At 32.2% G+C, this 14,838-nt stretch overlaps 1 protein-coding gene across 1 annotated transcript; it reads left to right on the top strand.

Moving 5' to 3' along the window:
• The first annotated feature begins 11,542 nt into the window (after positions 1-11,542).
• Idh (isocitrate dehydrogenase [NADP] cytoplasmic) lies at positions 11,543-14,094 on the top strand. Its single transcript, XM_088226451.1, has 2 exons — positions 11,543-11,711; positions 12,739-14,094. The coding sequence occupies exon 2, from the start codon at positions 12,748-12,750 to the stop codon at positions 13,981-13,983; it is 1,236 nt and encodes a 411-aa protein (XP_088082577.1). The 5' UTR covers positions 11,543-11,711; positions 12,739-12,747; the 3' UTR covers positions 13,984-14,094.
• Positions 14,095-14,838: the final 744 nt, after the last annotated feature.

Genomic DNA, 14,838 nt, shown 5'->3' with positions numbered 1-14,838 from the left:
CCTTTTATTAATTACTTTGTTAATTTGTTCTTAAGACTAAGGAATATATAATATTATGAATATAGAACATTTAGTCACACAAGAAATAACTTAAATTCAATTAATGGGGGGGTTTTATAAAAGTTCAACGATTATCGAATATTACGAATATGGGGGTTGACGGATATAGAGGTTCCACGGTTGAATTTAAAATGGAAAAAGTGAAAAATCACCTAACACCCAACAGACGCCTACTAATGTTTTTAGAGTTAGCGTTGTGTTATGCCGATTGCTTGGTTGCTCGAATCGGAGCAAGATTTTATTCAGTAACATTTTAAGAAAAATACAAGACGTATCCCTCTATGGAGTTTATGGAGATTTGTAGATATTGCAACAGAGATGGAGAAAATATCGAATGGGAAATACGAGGAATTTATTTAGTTAATTTAAAGGAAAATGTAAAATACAGTACACAATACACACGTACTCCGTATTTTGATAGGTATTGCAACAATTTATTTACATACATAAGTTTACTGAACATTATTTGAGACATAAGTCTTAACTCCATGGGATTAAAAGACCTGTGTTGAGATGGGACGAGCAATTAAATGACACAGAGTATATCACCACGAATATTGGATCAGAAAAGAAAGAAATATATATATGGCACATCAATATGGTAAACAGTAAACTCAAACATTCGGATATCATCAAGGAGTTTCCTACTCAAATTCCTTCCACTAAGGAAAATCCAGTCTTGAAAATATTTTTTGTCCTTGAGAGCTTAATACGCTCTTCAAAATTATTGAACACTCTCGGTGATGATGGCGAACGTTTTTTGAAATGAAATGCGTATGACTAGGCATTTTCAGAACTTATGACCCATCGACGGCCGGTTCAAGTGATCACTTAACACACGGTGTAACATTTCCCATTCTAACTGTTTTTGAACATCCATATTTTTTCAATTCTTCCATCAGCTGATTTAACGAGATCATTTCACCAATTAGAAAACATCTAAAAAAAAATAATTTAATTTCTTCCATAATAATTATTCAAATAATTTACTCCCTTTTATTTTTCACAGAATTCTAAGAGCGACATCTGTTACGATAAAGAAAATAAACAACAAAAAAAATCATTTGGTCAAGACGCAAACCGCTCTAAAGAAGGAAATTATGGTTTTGTTCTTTGCTATACCTATGTGTATTGTACATACGAGTAGGTAGTATGTATGAAATAGCTTGTAACTCAATGTTCGAGCTCGTCAAGAGTTCATTCGGTTCATTTTGAACCAAGGTAATCAAGAATCGAAGTTCAACAATGTGAGGTACCTACATACCATACTACAAATACGAGTACTCCATTTAATTCTTATTACTACCTGAACTTGGAAAGGTTCTTACACAACATTTAACCAACCTTCTCAATCATTATCTGACGCCACTTTCGAAAATAATACAATATTATAAAAATTAAAACGCTTTATGGTACCAAATCATTTATATCATCAGTTATCAAATCAAAAACCAAGACTTCACATAGTTTTTAAATTATCATTTTTCCTCGTTTAAAAAATATGGTGATAATTTCCGTTTTTTTTCACGTGTATTAGAAACGCGCCCATAAATTATTATTTAGTTTGGCGCAATCTAGATACTTTTAACTTTCGTGTATGTATTTCAATAAATAAAATTTTAAAAATATTTAAAAAACTTAAAGTAACGTAAAAACGTAAGAGTACTTGATTTTTTGCACACGCTGCTCTAAGCTGTTATTTGGAAACAGTTTTATTTGTAAAACAGTAACTGTTATTGCTACACGTTTTGAATATCCGAAACGCCCGTCTTTATTGAATGAGACAAGTTATCAACAAGTTTTCGACAGGGACAAAATAATGTAACATTATCTAATGATAATAATGACGTAATTTATACAGCTTTGACTTTGTGAGGAACGAAGTCATGAGAGAACGGACGCAGCAAACTCCGGTGACAACTGTCATCAATCGGAGGCGCTACGGTTGGCTGGGCTATATACTGCAGATGCCTCCTGGGTTGTTATTCCAAATGCTCTCGAAGCCGTAGAAAAATAATTTATCTAGGTTCAGAATACCACCCCTGAGAGCTTTAACCACGCTTGCCCACTTTACAAGGCATCAGGCTCTCGACGTGCTGGACGTCCACTGCTAACTGTTCGGCTGCAATTTATGTCGGAACTTCGGGACGAGAACCTTAAGAGGACACACAAGAGCTGGCAGCCGATAGAGATGGATACCATATGCTCCAACTAAGGAGCGGACATGGAATGATGATGATGAATGTATATAGCTTTGTGGTTTAGGACGAGTATTTAAATTTTATTTGATGTTCTAATGCAAAATACTTATTACGTGCGAGGTGAGAATAAAAGAAATAAGTTTTAAAGAAATTTATATAAGTGCTCGAACCATACGCAAAAACTAAAATGCTTAAAAGATCGCGAGCATTGTGAATATACATTTAGTTATGATCTCTATATAATGGTGGTACCTAAGGAGATCAAAAGATTTATGAAACACACGGTGATTTTATATATTATTGTATTTTATTTCTAGAAATACCTAATTTAAATTATTTAAACTATTGCCACGCTTTTGTTAATATGGCAAAAAATGATAGATTGATATCGCAGGGCAACGTTTTAAACAAGGTAGTGAAATGACCTACTTGGGATTATATTACAATGAGGAACTCCAGCCCTACGGGAAATTGGATACAAAAATGTTTTCTTCCGCGCGGTAAAAATTAGAGCGTTTAATTGTACGACAAAGTTTCTTGAAAATGCACGAAAAAAATCATAAAAAATACGTGAATAAAAACGAACTACTTTGAACGACGTCACTAGTTCATATGAGTCAACCAACGACAAGAGAGTTGTGGAAGATTTCCGGTTTACTGTAATCCGACAGACCAATCGGAAGAGCCGACCGAGAAGAAGCGGAAGAGAACTTGAAACGTCACATGCTCAGTAATTCAGTAATTCATAAATACAAAACTTTAAAAACCATGGCGCTGATAATACTACACCAAGATTTTTTTTAAAATTTGGCTTAGTTTAATAGTCTAATTACAAATACGAGACAAAGAATAAAGACGTGATTTTGTATCGTTAAAATTTCTAGAGATTAAACAATAAAATTTTGGGAAATTTTCGTTAAACGGTTTTGTATTACTGCCAAGCTTTCTCTTCATAAATTTATGGTTTTAAAATTGACACTAAAGAAATATTAATTGGAATTATTTGTCCAAGTTGATTGATTTTTATTTATTTTGAGTATTGTTTCATTGTTAAGAATATGGTTATTTGCGAACTTGTAGGTTACTAAATATTTTTGTGATCAAGAGTTCTACAGTTAATTTTCATTTAAAACACTTTTAGACACTGTGCAATAAAAAAATATTTTAAGAATTTCATTCGATAAAAAAAATCGTATTAGAAACTATCCATGATAATATTGATAACGTTTATGATAACATAACACTGTACCACAAACGTTTATTTTACACTATATAATTATCAGTCGGTGATAGTAAAAAAAATTAATACATTTGAAAATGTAACAATCGATTTATTTTTAAAAAGATTCATAATTCTTATTTGAAATAAATTATAATAAAATGTGTTTCTTTTTTGGGTGATCCGTCTGTGTTCGATTTTTTCTAACACACGGTATCACCTAAAAAAGAAACATATTGATAACAGTGACCGTGAAAACCTTCGCACCTATTTATAATAAAATATTTCGGTAAATTTTATATCAATACGAATTCAAAATTGATTAATTAAATTAGCTTATTTCATTTATTTTTTTAGGTTAGTTCATTCAAATTCACGACATTTAAAAAATAATATAATTAGTACGTCCTATAGGATTTAGAATGCCGGTATTATTTTACAGGTCTAAATTGACTGTCCGGTCTAAATGTATTGAATACGTTGAATAATGAATTTGAATAAATCAACATACTTATTATTGTAGTAGCTGATTCAGTATTTTGGACTTTAGAACATTCAAATACCTACTGTAAGTAGTTTAAGACGTTGCTTTTTAAATTTGCTCGTTATTTATTGACTTAAAAAAACAAAACGAATATTATACGTACAATAACAAGGAAAATAATGCAACAACTACGTGCAATTTCGAACAAGAAAAAATACAAATGTTGTACGATATCGATTCAGTGGTTGTACATTACAAATAAAAACAAAAAACTTTTATATGTTTTTCAAAACTATTATTTTTAGTATAAAATATCTACGAAATGTTTTTAATTTAACTACTGTGGATGGGTACAATGTTCAAAATGGAATGTTTTGTTCAGTGTGGTCGATGTAACGCAACCTCTATTACCTATTACCTAATATCTATTATGTAATGTTTTTTGTTCTTCTGAACCCATGTCGAATTCTAATTTACCCAAGCTTTTGTAATGTACATAGTACCTATTTCAGAAAATTGTTGATCGATAGTAGCTGCTGGATTCTATAACTCAAGGTAAACTAGAATAAGTTTCTTCATTTCTAACACAATTCTGAATAATACTGTTGGTTCGCCGTACCTTTTACTAAATATTGGTTTCCGTTGTCCTCTTCGCTATACCAGATTAAAATCCATTTTTTTATATACCACTTGTAAAAACAACTATATCTTGAATTCATTCATTAGGCGTACCTGTAGCAATTATAATGGACTCAGTATTGATGTGGACATTTTTTACTGCACGTTGCATTTATACAGAAAATTTCTTCGTGGGGTTGATTATTTTGGATAGTTCCTGAATGTGCATCTTTAGTGGTTTATGCTATGTATATGTGCCGCATGTAATGTATATGTTTGTGTATGTTTTATATGTGCGTGGATGGCTCGGAGTGTGCATTCAGTATTTTTTTTATTACTAACGATAACCTCCATGGGAAACGCAAATGTTAACAATTATTCTTTTCTCACTTGAGTTTCTGATTTATTTATTTTTTTGCCACATTTAATGTTAACATCTTTTGCATAATTTATAAAAACATAATTGGTCTTTGTATGTTAAAAAATTGTTGTTTTTAATACTTATTATGTATGACTGTATGTTTTCTGAATAAAATAAAATAAATAAAAAAAAGTAAAATAATACTGTTAGTCTCTACTACTCTCTCGAATTCTTCTCTTTTTTTTAAAAAAATTATTAAAGAAGGTAAAAACATGAACATAAAATATAAAAGGAAAAATAATGAAACCCACTAAACCGCGAAACCGGCTTGTCAGCAGGTTTCTTATTTTTCCTTTACAAAGAGAAACTTTAGAGAAATTACATAAATTTAAAAAGTAATATAAACAATATTAAGAACTAAAAGCATACCTAATTTTTACACGAAAATAAATGAAGTGTTCTTTGGCCATACTTGTTTACAAACTTGTTCTTAATACAGAAAGTAAAAGTAAGGTGTACAATATTTAGCTTAGCTGGCTCGAATTTGAGCTTTTGATTGAACAAGCAACATATACGCCCAATGATGAACTAAATTACAAAAATATTGAACTACCCTTTTTTTAAACCTGCAATATTTGAAGTTGAAGTAGGTACCTCGTTTTTAATTTTGTGGATTTGTGATATTCAAATCAATTTACGTCATTTTAGACATTTCATTTTGCATAGCAAACCCACATTTATTAACTCCAAAAAGATTTCATCCCGTTCAAAAGATTTTTTAAATGCATACAAATTTTGATAAACCAATGTTAAGTATAAATAAATGCCTATATGATAATCACGTGATTTATTTTTAAAACAGTTGGTGTAGATTTCTGGATCAAAGATGTTTTGTTTAGAATAATTTGTGTCAGTAATTAAATTGAACTGTTTACCCCGCCCGACGTTGATTTGTTATTCAATGATAATTAGCACAATTCTTTATATTTAATAATAATTCAACTATATCAATGAATATTATTTTGTTCTTATACAAGTAAATAATCGTTCATATTGACCCCATAATACTCATATCGATAATTGACTAAATAAAAATCTAGTTATTATACTCAATAAGTACCTACGAGTACATCAATTTTGTGTCCGTAGATAATAGGTTCTTATTAAATACGAAAATACAATGATTTCATTAATTGTATGATTTGTATTGTATGATTTGTATATTTGCTTGCTATCTTATTTCAGTTTTTATGTACATATTATTACTTGTTACTTTATTACTATTTGTTGCTATATTATTGTTGTTAACATACCTATGTGTAAATATTTTTCTGTTCCAAAATGAGTTTGTTGTAACTCCTGGGAGTACAAAAAAAAATGTGTATGATAAAAAAAAAATAAAAAAAAATAAAAAAAAAAAAGTAAATATCTTCATATATATGATTCCTCTATACGTGTGATGTCACTGAACTCCTCCTAAACGGCTTAACTTATTTACGTGCGGTTTTCAGAAAAATATAGATCTTTGCGCTGTTCGTGTTCGTAGATATTAAAACCTTCAATCTTATATGTAAAACATAAGTGAGAAGCATAAATGTCTTATTCATCAATCTACCAGGATTGCATTCGAGGAGAATGCATTTACAAAAAATAGAAAGATGTTGTTTTTTTGTGTATAAAAAAGTTTGTTTTTTAATGTTTACAAACAGGATTAGTTTTTTGTATATCTCAATCAGATTATTTCCTTAAATTCCTTATAATTTCTGCCCATTTATTTCTTTTAACTGAATTTTTGGTAATACTAAAATAACATTAAATTCAATAAATTATTCAAAATCGTATTCCTACATAAGTACACCCCCCGTAGGTGAAAAGACTGGAGTTTGACGTTTGCAAAAAGAATGCCATTTTTTGAAAAAATATTCATTTTATGTTTTCGATTTCCACCATAAACAAGTACCTAGGTACCTGCTTAAATAAAATATTTTAATATTAACAATTTTTAGTTTTAGCGTTTAATCCAGATGTATGTACATACTCTAAGGTTTAATCACAAAAAAGTACCTAGGTACCTACTTATCAATGAAAAGTCTTTTTCCAAGCTAATAGGAGGCAAACTATCGTTCGTGCAGGACAATGTCTGTCGGGTCCGCTAGTTTATTATATTATGAAAGAAACAATATATCTAAATTTGTTGCAACAGAGGAAAAACATTTTTGATATGGGAATATGGAAGTCTTGCCATTTACAGGGCTTCTGACCTGTCATTTGCTAGTTAAATTGGCCACATTATACACTGTGTAACGTTCACCATTCTGCATATGTTTAAACATCCATACTTCCTCAACTCTTCCATCTGTTGACTTTTGCTAAACAAAGGAGCTGAAACCTCTTTCATGTGGGTGAGATTCATCCAGCTGAACCTATTCACCTACTAGGCAACGCCTGAAAACAATTTTCCAATTTTTATACTTCCTCTTTTACCAGTTAGTTGACTCAACAATGTTTTGAGTATGTCCAAATGTTTGCAGACAGGCTGGATTTCCTCTCTAGGGAGTTATTCAGATCTAAATTTGTTGCAACAGAGGGAAAACATTTTTGAGATGAGCAGAATGATAAATGTTACACAGGGTATAAAGCGGCCACTTAAACCAGCCAATGACAGGTCGTAAGCCCTGTAAATGCCTAGACTTCGATATTCCCATCTCAAAAATGTTTTCCCTTTGTTACAACAAATTTAGATCTGAATAACTCCCCGGGGAGGAAATCACACTTGGACATACTGAAAACATTGTTATATTAAAATACGTCCAGATATACCTAAATGTTTTATAATGTAAAAGATTATAAATTTACCGACGTCAGAAATGAGAAGAGTGAGTCAGCAAGAGTAATGTTTAGCTACATATTTTTTTATTATACCTATTTCCTAGCTCAGCAGCTCTGATGTCTCGTTGAAGTTGGGACGGTATGACGCCTTTGGAGATTCGTGCCGAGGTCGAAGATAAAATTATTGATATACATAAGTATGTACAATAAACATGTATATTATATAAATATTCGTCATGTACCTATTATGTTAAGTATCATAATGGCATAGTACCGACATAGGCTGTGGCGATATACAGGATGTTCATTAAACCCTGTCACATCTGAAACCACGATGATCAGTATGAGCAAGAAGACATATTGAGACATTAATAAAAATTTTAAAAAGTAATACATTTTTTTTTTAAATATCAAAAAAAGCAAATGGTTGCTTACTTCTGCAGAGGAGTAACGAAGAGGGGGGAGGGGTGATGCGCGGCCGCGCTCCCCTCACTTCTCCCCTACAGAAGTAAGCAACCATTTGTTTTTTTTTACGTTTTTTTTTTTAAATCTTTGTTCTAAATATTTTTTTAAGTGTGCTAAAGAATACATTTCAAGCTTCTTCCACATTCAAACATCTTGTCATACATGTCCTTCGGCTCTGCCTACTTTTGACATGACCAGAGTTATCGTCGGCCTCGTGGTGTAATGGTCAGAGCGTTTGCCTGCCATGCAAGAGGTCTCGGGTTTGATTCCCGACATGGTTGATATGAAATATTATTTAAAAGGGTGTTTTACACCATAATATTTCATAATCCCAAGACTGATACCTGAAGCGTAAGACTGATCACCTTACCTTCATGCAAAAAATTATCAAGATACGCAGCGATTGGTGTTCCTATGCGGTGCCCTATGCACCATTCGGTGCGGAAAGGGAATGGTGATGATGATGACTTAAGATTTTGGTTTATCTGATCATGCCACGTCTTCCTTATTCGTCCTCGTCCGACGTTACCGTTCATTCTCGCTATATTCAAACTATCTCAGAGACCCTTTCTTAATCTTATCAATTATACTTGACTCAGATTTACACTCTCGTCTGGTTTTATCATTCGTAACCCGGTCATACATTGATTCCCCATACAATCGTCTAAGAGATCACATTTCGACGCGTTCACACGGCTTTCATCCTTCCTCTGCCAGTTCCTGAAAAATGATAATGGATACCCTTAGTAATAACATTCACTGAAAGACTGAAAGAAAATAATCTACCTTGAAATTATAAAAATAATATCCCAAAAACAATTGGAGACATCCCCGTGTCCATTTTTCTGCACTGGGGAAACCAGGGATGAAAGTAATAATTTTCAATTTGGTGCTCATATCTTTCGTTTGCTTACAGTAACGACAGTCTTTGTTATTTCTTAACATAGACACATATTTCGTAGGTCTCCCACTATATGCATGAACTTAAAAAACTTGACGGTTTTCTTCTTAGAGTATATTTTTTTTTACAAGCCCAAAAGTGCAAATGACGGAATTTGTTACAACCATCCATAGGGGTCGGGAAAGCACGTGATGATTGTTATATGGGAGAAAAACGAAATAATACTAAAAGCATCATTATTTTTTTTACATTCTATGAAGTATAAAGAAATAAACAATGACGCCAAATAAAGGAACTGTATAAAATAATATTTCTACAAACATAGCTCAGTTCACTATTAGTGCAAGCTACGTGAGACCACAGTAGGCACTTTAAACACTATACCCACTTTTCATTTGTCTGTGTTTGAAAACGATTCAAAAAAAATATACAGTAATTTTCTTCGTCTTTTAATTTCATCTTTTGTTTTGCAATTTGTTTGAGTTAGTACTTTGTTCATCAATCGGCGCAAATCTTATGACTCACGTGGCTTTCTGTTTCCTTACTCCTTCTTTCTAATTTTCTATTTTCCAATTTTTAGTGTGTATAATTATTGCTAATTCTCGACATATTCTTCCCTATTCATTGTTTTTGCGGGGTCCTACTTTTGGTATGGATAGTTTTCTTCCTACAGTATTGAACTGTAGGAAGAAAACTATCGCTTTAAAAAATGTGTTATATTTTACCGACACCTATACGATTTACTTACAACCGCCCAGCATACAACCACAGGTATTACATAGGTGAAAGAGAAATAGAAAAAAACTCATATTAGTTGCAGAAATGTTTGTACAAGAAAAGTAATTATTTTTAAAACTCGTTCGTTACTTTCATCCCCAGTCTCCTCTACCTACCTATTACCTAATAATATTATTATTTATTTATTTATTTTAAATCTTGAAATACGGCACACTTGAACATATTCTTATGTGTGCTTTAGTAATAACAATGTATATATATTTAATTTATAAGTTGCGTAACATATCTATTTGAATTTTGTTTTTTTTCTTCATAAATGTTTTTTCCGATTTCTGAATGTTTTTTACTGCCTTATATAAATACGGAATTTAGTGGCTTCGCATTTCTTCTAAATGGGAGTCTATTACATGAATTAATTTAATATTGATATTTATGAAAAGACCAAACCATAGAATTGAGAATATTCCGGAAACCGCATACGAGCATCAAATAGAAGGCGACTAAACTACTCATAAATGAGTAGTTTTACGTTTTGACCCATTAGTTTCTTTGTAGACGTCGCTCAGTACGCAACTCCTGATTTTAATTCAACTATGCCGTGTTGTGTCCTTTTAAAGTGTAGAAATACTGCTAGGATCTCAAAGAAACAGGATTGGATCACATTTCATGTATAATTAGCAAATGAATGTTTAAGTAGCAAATACATTACTTATAAATTGAATTATTTTTCCATTTGTCAGATTGTCGAAAAAATCAAAATGGACATTTCGTTATTGTTGCCAGGGTAGTAATTTTTTTTTACCCTACTTTGCTCATCTAATGAGAGAACTAATGAAAATTGGACCTCGGATTAAACAACTCTGTGGTAGACATTTCACCGACATTATCTTTAAAACATCAAATATTATTTAACATGATATAATAACATCAGTTTTATGTAGAATAAAATTTGTTTTATATTGTAAGTTTAAAGTTAATTAATTCAATTACTCTTATTAAATGACCCTTTGCTTATCTACTCTGTTGTGTCAATCAATATTTCCACGTGCACATTAAAAATTTAAAGAAATCAACAGAGTGTTTTTTTTTACCTTACATTTGTGTTATGATTACATTTTTTCCCATCGTGTAACATTTCGTGGCGACATCGGGAACGCGCGTGGCGAGCAAGTGGAGCATAGTGGAGAGACACAATCCGATGTATTCAAATATGATTCTACGGTCCTTTTGGACTATTCTTAATTCTATGGATCAAACCTTTCATTCCTCTAAGTTACATTATTGATTAATTATCAATAATGAATTAGTGCAATATTATTCACGGATGTAGTATTTATGTAATATTTATTTACACAGGCGGTAGCGTTTTAAAATTATATAATAACTGTTGCCTGCACAAGTGACACGGTGAAAACATTTTTGCAGGGGTGCTATTCTGAACCACTCTCGCGGCTCAAGAAAACAGTTTTTATCATGTATTATGAACGTAAACACACGAGAAAATGCGGCTGCGAGAGCGTTTGGAATACCAGCCAAGATATGTTTGTAAGCTGTGCAAAATAGTTACTTCACTATTACTTCAGCTGAAATGATCACTCGACAATCGGTTTAGGTAACTGAACGTAGCCTAAGTATTTTAGCACTTGGCTCCCCTCCTGCACCTGCCGCCTTCGTCCGGTTATTCGTTATTCGTTTCTCGTTCTGTCACTTCGCCGTTTGTTCTTAGTTCTTGTTCAATTTATTTCTCGTTTACGCTCGCCCTTGCGCCGGTTCGTTAGCGGTTTGTTCCTAGCCCGCTTCTTTTGTGATAAAATTAAATTATAAGCATTTATTAAGTAAGTAATGTTTAGTTTTATGGTTTAATTGCGTGTGCGTTCACATTATTCACATTCATTTAACTGAAGTGGTGGATAAAATGTACTTACTATTGCCATGTCACTAACCCACTTAAAATAATCGCCTTGTAGAAAGTCATTAAACTAATAAATATAAGTAAGCCTATTATTTACCTATTTAAATACATTAAATAATTTATTATTGAAGGTATAACGCAGAAAATCAAATAACGCATTTCATTTATACAATTTATTGGTAATTTAAGTCAGCGACCTTTGCCTTGGAAGCCTGAAGTTGTTACCTATTTGAAATTCCTTATTGCTTTCGGACTGTCGAAGTTATCAACCTACTTTTTAACAAATATATTTGCTATCTTTCCGTGCAAAGATAAGTATGTATGTCAATATATTGTTTGTAGATACTCGTGATAAAAGCAATAAAGATGAGCAGACGCATAACTTATTTATTTTAATAATGACTTGCTAAATTTCGCTCAATATAAGTTTAAGGAACATATTTTTTTTATTAAAAAAAAATATACATATAATCGTTCTTATAATTTAGGTACCCAAATATATAAATTTTGGTGGCCATTTTCAACTAGTTGTAAATAACTTACTATTAGAGTTGGGTAGAGTGGGGTTCGAACCTCTGATCCGTGAGTCTGCAACGCTAGCCACGGAACCACAACCCGAGTCGTGTAATTTAATATGTATTCTTTATTTTGTTTGAATGGCCCAGTGGAATAAAAATGTTTTGAATTTATGTGGCTAGATAAAAGTTTTTAAAATATAAGTAGGGTAACTATTTTTAATTTTTTTATGTTTCTTTTTTTTTGACACTTAACATCATTGAGAATAATATTATGGATACATATCTTTACTTAGAAGTTTTGAACAATGTTTTGTTTAAACTGTTACTTAAGAATACTACAGTTTTTGGTACCCCCTACTTTTTTGGCACTCAATTTAAGATATGAAATTTAGACAATTGATGTGTGTAACTGATTATGTATTTTTGTTTCAGAAACTTAACATGGGCAAAATAAAGGCCGGACCAGTTGTCGATATTCTTGGTGATGAAATGACAAGAATTATTTGGGATCTGATCAAAGATAAACTGATTCTACCATTTTTAGACATTGAATTGCATACATATGATTTGGGAATGGAATATAGGGATAAAACTGATGATCAAGTTACAATAGATTGTGCAAATGCCATAAAAAAATACAATGTTGGGATTAAGTGCGCTACTATAACTCCTGATGAGAAAAGAGTGGAGGAATTCAAGTTGAAAAAAATGTGGAAGTCTCCTAATGGTACTATTCGTAACATTCTTGGTGGAACTGTATTTAGGGAAGCCATTATTTGCAAAAATATTCCTCGTCTCGTGACTGGATGGGAGAAGCCGATCATCATCGGTCGTCACGCCCACGCTGACCAATACAAGGCAACAGACTATGTGGTTCCAGGGGCTGGGCAGTTGGAGTTGACATGGATTCCTGCAGATGGAAGCAGTCATAAGCCCATCAAGGTGCTGGTCCACGAATACGCCGGCGCTGGTGTTGCTTTGGCTATGTACAATACCGACGAGTCTATTATTGACTTTGCTCATTCATCCTTAAAGTTTGCTTTGGACAGAAAATACCCTCTGTATTTGAGTACTAAGAACACCATTCTCAAGAAGTATGATGGACGTTTCAAAGATATTTTCCAGGAGATATATGACAAAGAGTACAAAGCAAAATACGAAGCGGCCGGTATCTGGTATGAACATCGGTTAATTGACGACATGGTAGCATATGCCATGAAGTCCGAAGGTGGATTTGTCTGGGCTTGTAAGAACTATGATGGCGATGTTCAATCTGATTCAGTCGCTCAAGGATACGGATCCTTGGGTATGATGACTTCCGTTTTACTCTGTCCGGATGGTAAGACTGTAGAAGCTGAAGCTGCCCACGGTACTGTGACTCGTCATTTCAGATTTTATCAACAGGGGAAGGAAACCTCCACTAATCCGATTGCATCTATCTTCGCATGGACCCGAGGACTGCTTCATCGTGCCAAACTAGACAACAACAAGCAGCTGAATAATTTTGCCGAGGCTCTGGAAGCAGTCTGCATTGAGACAATTGAAGCTGGTTTCATGACCAAGGATTTGGCTATCTGCATCAAGGGGATGAATAATGTTCAGCGGTCTGATTACTTGGAAACCTTTGCCTTCATGGACAAATTGGCTGAGAATCTTCGCAAGAAACTATCAGGCTGACTAGTTGAAAGCAAACTGTAATTACATGTCACAAATTATTCTTTACATGCACACATTTAATATATTTTAAACTTGTTATTGGCCTGATATAAACTTTACATCTTAAATAAACCATTTTTATTTTAAATATTCGTACTGTACAAATTATATGTAAATTTTATTTAAATTATTTATTGACAATTCTTGATGGAATTCCATTGTAATTATGTAATAACTTATATTTACATATATTTGGACCAATTAGCGGTCATTAAGTTATCAAATCATTATTTGTAAATATTTTTCTACTTTTAACTACCAGTAAGAATGATAGATACAGAAACTAGCTAAATCTATTCTGCTTTCAATAATAACAGCTGTTACATTACAATAGGTTTTAAATTATTACTATGGATAAATTATATAAAATTAACTGAAATTATTATCCTACTTCAGCCCTTCGACCAAGTCTCATACATTCTTTTCCTATCCTCCTATTTGAGATATTATCAGTAAAACCTCATCAACACGCCATTTCTGTGATATTACCATATGTGAAATCAGGGCCTTACTTCTTTAAATTGCTTACTTATATTACATTTTATACCTTGCGTTTATTAAAAAGATTGTATGATTTCCATAATAAGTTTTTCTTACAATATAAAATTTGGATGTGCTAACCTGAAGAAGGTTCCATTTTACTTAGAATATTTTTTTATCGATTCTACTATGAAAACAGGATTTCAAATTTTTAAAAATGTTTTTAGTTTTTGAGCTCATAATATCTAGTTTATTTTCGCAAGTGTATTGTATTGAAAGTGACTTGCGATTATGAATGAAAGTATAAGGTGCACAAAGTGCATAAAAAATGCTATT

Source organism: Micrasema longulum, unplaced genomic scaffold, assembly GCF_059751315.1.
Source record: "Micrasema longulum isolate JH-2025_06_02 unplaced genomic scaffold, ASM5975131v1 h1tg000007l, whole genome shotgun sequence".
Lineage (NCBI taxonomy): Eukaryota > Metazoa > Arthropoda > Insecta > Trichoptera > Brachycentridae > Micrasema > Micrasema longulum.
Note: the sequence above shows the minus strand (reverse complement) of the source record. Positions and strands in the feature narration are given on the sequence as shown.